At 35.7% G+C, this 5,300-nt stretch overlaps 1 protein-coding gene across 2 annotated transcripts in view; it reads right to left on the bottom strand.

Moving 5' to 3' along the window:
• The window catches only part of illr4 (immune-related, lectin-like receptor 4), a 15,432-nt gene that overhangs the window by 1,454 nt on the left and 8,678 nt on the right, over positions 1 to 5,300 (bottom strand). The window contains exons 1-5 of one of the 2 annotated variants that reach the window (XM_016675337.1): positions 3,348 to 3,558; positions 1,790 to 1,891; positions 1,000 to 1,077; positions 547 to 701; positions 352 to 476 (exon numbers count right to left, since the gene is read on the bottom strand). In XM_016675337.1, coding sequence (XP_016530823.1) covers positions 352 to 476; positions 547 to 701; positions 1,000 to 1,077; positions 1,790 to 1,891; positions 3,348 to 3,429 — 542 coding nt within the window. In that variant the 5' untranslated portion in view covers positions 3,430 to 3,558. Of the gene's footprint in view, positions 1 to 351; positions 477 to 546; positions 702 to 999; positions 1,078 to 1,789; positions 1,892 to 3,347; positions 3,559 to 5,300 lie in introns of those variants that run through there. The other variant, XM_016675336.1, reaches the window with a different exon arrangement.

Here is a 5,300-nt window from a genome sequence, read left to right as displayed (position 1 = left end):
AATATGGCATTTGAAGTGTTAGTCTTAAATTAAGTTAAGCTAGTGTGAATACAAACCAGGTTACGCTTTGTTTGCTCTATAGGAGGCAGTCAGTGTGAGTGTCAAAATGTTCGGTGCTCTTGGGCATTTCACTGTGCTGCCGGGGGGTGGGGGGGCTGTCAAGGTCCCCACCAAAACTTAGACCGAACCTACGCCCTTGGTTTGAAAGGCTGAAATTTTGCCAGAAAAAAAATCCAAAATTTTGAGTTTAATCTCAGGAATTTTATTTTAAAAAATGGACATTTTCAGATTTTTTCCCTGCCATCTGTACAGTAAATGCAGCCTGTGGTTAAACGCTGTCAGCCTTCAGACCTCTCGCTCAGGTCCGACCCGTCCATCCAGACCCATCTCCCCTCCTCCGCCGAGTCCGTCAGTCCGATCCAGAACATGTCCTGGAAGCTCTTCATTTTCCCGGTCAGGTGGTACCTCAGGAAGTACTGGAGAGGAGAAGTTAGAACCTGGCCCGGTTTGTCCGGATCGGACCGGATACCTGACGCTGTTTCGGACCTGCAGCTCTCTGCTGTCGACCTTCACCAGCTCCGCTCCCGCTTCCCGGCAGCTTCTCCGGCTCTCCGCCCAGGAAAACTGGTCTGTGGAAAAGTGATAGCAGCTTCCCTGGAACTGGACCCAACCGATCTCACAGGACGGCTCGTCTTCAAACGCTGCAGGACACGTTGTAACTTCTCAGAACATTTCAGGTGAATTTTATGATCCAAAACTGATATGAAAAACCACGGAGAAGTAAAATTCCACCAGAAAACTCAGAAATTTTAAGATTAATTTCAAACATTTGAGAAAACTGAAGATTTCAGATTTTCTTGACTTGAAAATTTGCGCCTAAACATCAGAATCACTTTGACTTAATTATTCTTTGTAAAAATAAAAACTCCTGTTCTGGGGAGAGAGCCAGACTCAAATCTTTCCCAGAACTTTGATTTGTTCTGATTTGAGGCGTTTTACCTGTCAGGTTTCTCCTCAGGACTTCCTTCTCCTCTCTGATTCTCTGCAGATCCTCATTTGTTCGCACAATGTGAGTCGCTGATAAACAGAAAAGATGAGTCCATTTATTTTTATTCCTGTTGCTTTAAAAACTAATTAAAAAGTTAATTAGATGTTTTAGGGGTTCAGACTTTTTGACTTTAAACATATAAAATGAAGCAGTCAAAGGAAATAAGAATAAAGTTCATAATAATGTGAAAAAACCAGTTTTTCTTCACATTATTGGATTAAATCATTTAATTATTTCTGCAGAGATTAAATGTGAACATTTTAGTTTAGTTTAGCTTAGTGTGTTTATTTCAAACACATTAAATTACCTTGATGCGTATTTATGTAACTTAGTTAGAAAAGGTTTATACTTCACCAGTATAAACTATTTAACCTCCATTTACTTTTATATATATCTTATTTAACATTGTTCTTTGTTTAAAAAAATAAATCTAAAAAGCCATTTAAAAAATCTACATAAAATGTAAAAATATAACATTTTAAAAATATTAATTTAATTAATTTAAAGAAGAGACATAAACGTCACATGATCTTTTTCGGAATCGACCGTGAATGCACCATCTCTGTTTTTATGCTGAATTTATTTTATTATCAAAGCTCTGACGTTAAGTTTGTCATCAAATAACGAAACAAAATTCAAAATGTGATTAAAATGTCTTGAGTATTGAATGGTAAAGAGCTGATTTCATTCCTAGAAGATGAACATCAGTGTGACTGTTTTAAAGAATCAGGATGAACTCACAGAGTCTGTAGATGACGATGAGAGCAGCAGCCAGCAGACCGACCAGAACCAGCAGAACTACTCCCCCTGCTGGCAGCTTGGAGGTTCTGCTGGGGTTTTCACCTGAGGAGCATTTGGATCAGAACCAGTGGAAACTCATTATTCATAGCTAGATATGTTTTTTGGTGAGGATCATCATCCTCGTCCCTTTTCAGGAAGGCGGTGCCTTTCTGCAGAGGGAACAGAGGCAGGAGGGGCATCACAGTTCCTGCCCCCCTGCTGAGGGGGGCAGGAACAAGACGCGCTCATTTGAGTAACTTTCTGGGAAAAAATGACTTGTATGAGTAATAAAACTGTAAAACTTTTACTTTTTTTTAAAAACTTTCATTTTACTTGAATAAACGTATTATGAAGTGTTTAAAGAAAAATGCATCAGACCTGCAGTTTACGTCAAAGTGAGACCTCTCGTTTCTACACCAGCTTTGTTGCTCTGGGATTATTTTCTATTTGCTGAATCTTTTGTGTCATTTGGAGGTAATAATAGTTTTATAAGATTTATGATATGATATAAGGAATATAGCATTATAAGAAAAGATATAATATGGAACGTGGATCATCTTTGAATGTGTTATTTTGTAATTTTGTTGTTGTTTTACATTTAGTCTTTAAAATACCAAAATTTGCACATAAATTTAGATTTTTGCCTATCTGATGAGATCAGATTGGTTACTCACTTGACTTTTTACTCTTTCTTTTCCTTTTTCTCATCTTATCTTATCTTATCTTATCTTATCTTATCTTACCCTAACCAAACAGACAAACCATCACTATATCAGTAATAAATATGATAAATGATAATACAAAAAAAATCTAATAAAAATAATAACCAAACAAATGAATGATTAAACCAGTAAATTAAAGTTTGCTCAATAAAACCAGAATACTTTGTTTCATTGGGAAACATTTAAATACGTCGTTAACTGACTTAAACTTCTGAACAAGACTGAAAATCATTATTACATCAACAGAAACATAAATAAAAGATTTATTTGACTGATTAATAAATAGCCTGTATAGACTAATACAGGCTGAAGACGTGATTTTAGCAGAGAGTTTTAATCAGAATATAAAATGAACAGCGAAAACCTCGAGGTCGATGGCGACCCTTAAACTCATCTGATGAACTCTGAACTGGACTCTGATTTGAACTGGAGATCAGTTTGAAGATGCTGGTCCAGACAGGAAGTTAAACGTTTTAAGGTTTTTGAATTTGGGGGTTTTTGAAACAAAGAGGTTTGAGAACCATCCCCCAGATGGAGAGGACCGGGGCCGACCAGACAGGATGTTGATCAGACATCTTTCGTCCCAGAAAACCACTCAAGCCACTTCCTGTCTTCATTTTTAAACACTAAATTATTTTCTTTTTTCTTTTTTAACAGTTATCCACCCTGTAAAAGATCATTTATGGACCCAGTCCTGCAGAAAACGTCCGTTTTCTCCCAGTTCAGATGATAAATGTCGTGTGAAAGAATCAGTTTGTGTTCAGACTGTGGATGTTTGTCTGATGAAGACCTCTGACCTCTGACTGCAGCTTCTTCATCTCCTTCCTGCTGGTTCATCACACTCATCCTCTGACCTTCATCAGCCTGAGGACGTTTCATCACTGAAACACGGACGGATCAGATCTGTGGAGGGAATCATATCATCTCATTTCAGCTCAATGTTGAACAGAAACCAGATGTTGTCCATTAAATCAGGCATCAATTCAGCCCAATAAAAACTCAGAAAGAACTTAAACAAATGAAAGAATTAAAAATCTGTTTTATATTAACTTGATCTAAAACTGACCTCATTTAAATTAATAAAGGTTTTTATTCAGATATATTTGAATTCACATATCCATTTCAAAGTTAGACATATTATCAATTATATTATTATTATTATGAATCCTCAGTAAAATAACAAAGACAGTGACCTATTTGTGGTGAAAATGTTGAGCAGTTTTAATGATTAAAGTTTAAATCCAGTGTTTTTTTTTTTTTTACGTAAATGAAATAAAGCATTTCAGGTTTTCCTTGAGAATAAATTGAACAGAAAATAATCTAATCTCACCAGCAGGGTGTCCTCTCTCCTCTGTGGTCTTTCAGACAGAAGAGCTGAAATGAAAAAGCTTTAAGTTGAAGAAACTTCCTGCTGAGCTTCGAGGAGGAAGAGGAGGCTTCCTCTAAAGTCTGCTTCCATATGCTGAAGAAAGTTGTTAATTATGGTCTGTAAAAATAATGTAAAATATTCTCTCTGGGTCCCTTTTTATTTTATTATTATTTTTAAATTTTAAACATTGTTTTTTTTTAGTGAAATTTTCTCATGACAGAAATTGTGATGTGCTGCCCTCTAGTGGTATTTTAGTGGTCTTTCTAGAGTATCGTTGTGCTATTTGATACAATAAATAAATAAATAAATAAATAAATAAATAAATAAATAAATAAATAAATAAATAAATAAATAAATAAATAAGTAAATAAATAAAATTTCAGGCAGAGCAGATTTACTTGTAAAGCTCCGTTCATATACTTCACTGAAAACAGACGTATCATTATTACATCAACAGAAACATAAATAAAGGATTTATGTGACTAATTAATACATTTAGAACAACTTAGACTAATACAGGCTGAAGACGTGATTTTAGCACAGAGAGTTTTTAATCAGGATATAAAGAAATAAAAAGAGAAAAAATTCAGACCAAAATGTTAAAAAGATTTCACAATAAAGAAGCCACAAAAATCCAAATGTAAAACAAACAAACAGTTGATAGTTGTTCTATTTTCTGTCCTGTGACGCAGAAAACAAAGTTTTCAGTCCTGATTTAAAGGAGCCGACAGTTTCTGGGTGTTTCAGGTTTTCAGGGAATTTGTTCCTGAGTTCAGATGCTAAAGGCTCCTGGTTTAGGTCACTAAAAATTAGTCTCTTTTTGATTGTGGACACATTAACTTTAACATTAATAGTAGCATGAGTCTTCTGAGAACATGGAAGCGGTTTGCAGACTTCGTGTAGCGTCTTGCCTTCTGCAGAACCGGACATGTTGGCAGTGGTTTTAAATTGCAGACTATTTTTTGGTGGAATGACTGATTTTAAATTACTTAGAGCCCTCCTGAAAATCCCCTCTGCTATATTCATCTCTCTAAAATCCCCAGAGTGATCTTTATTCTCTCATTTCAGTCAGAAGAACCTAAATAACTACTAGAGCGTCAGAACCGGACAAACTCCTCCATAACGCTGAGTAATGATGATGCTGCCAGGAGCTCCTGATGTGGAACAGCTGTGTTCATCTTTAGGTAGGAATTAAATCACCAACTCAGCTGCTGCCCCTCTGGTTTGGGTCCAACAGTTACGTTTATAGGAGCAGAATCTCTCTTAGTTGGTCATTATGATCAATAAACAAAATAAAGAACAACTTAAAGTTGTCCATCCATCATAAAAACCAGACAGAGTCTCAGTTCTGTAGTTTATTTATTCATAATCCTCACAGTTA

This window comes from Poecilia formosa, unplaced genomic scaffold (assembly GCF_000485575.1).
Source record: "Poecilia formosa unplaced genomic scaffold, Poecilia_formosa-5.1.2 Scaffold112, whole genome shotgun sequence".
Classification (NCBI taxonomy): Eukaryota; Metazoa; Chordata; class Actinopteri; order Cyprinodontiformes; family Poeciliidae; genus Poecilia; species Poecilia formosa.
Note: the sequence above shows the minus strand (reverse complement) of the source record. Positions and strands in the feature narration are given on the sequence as shown.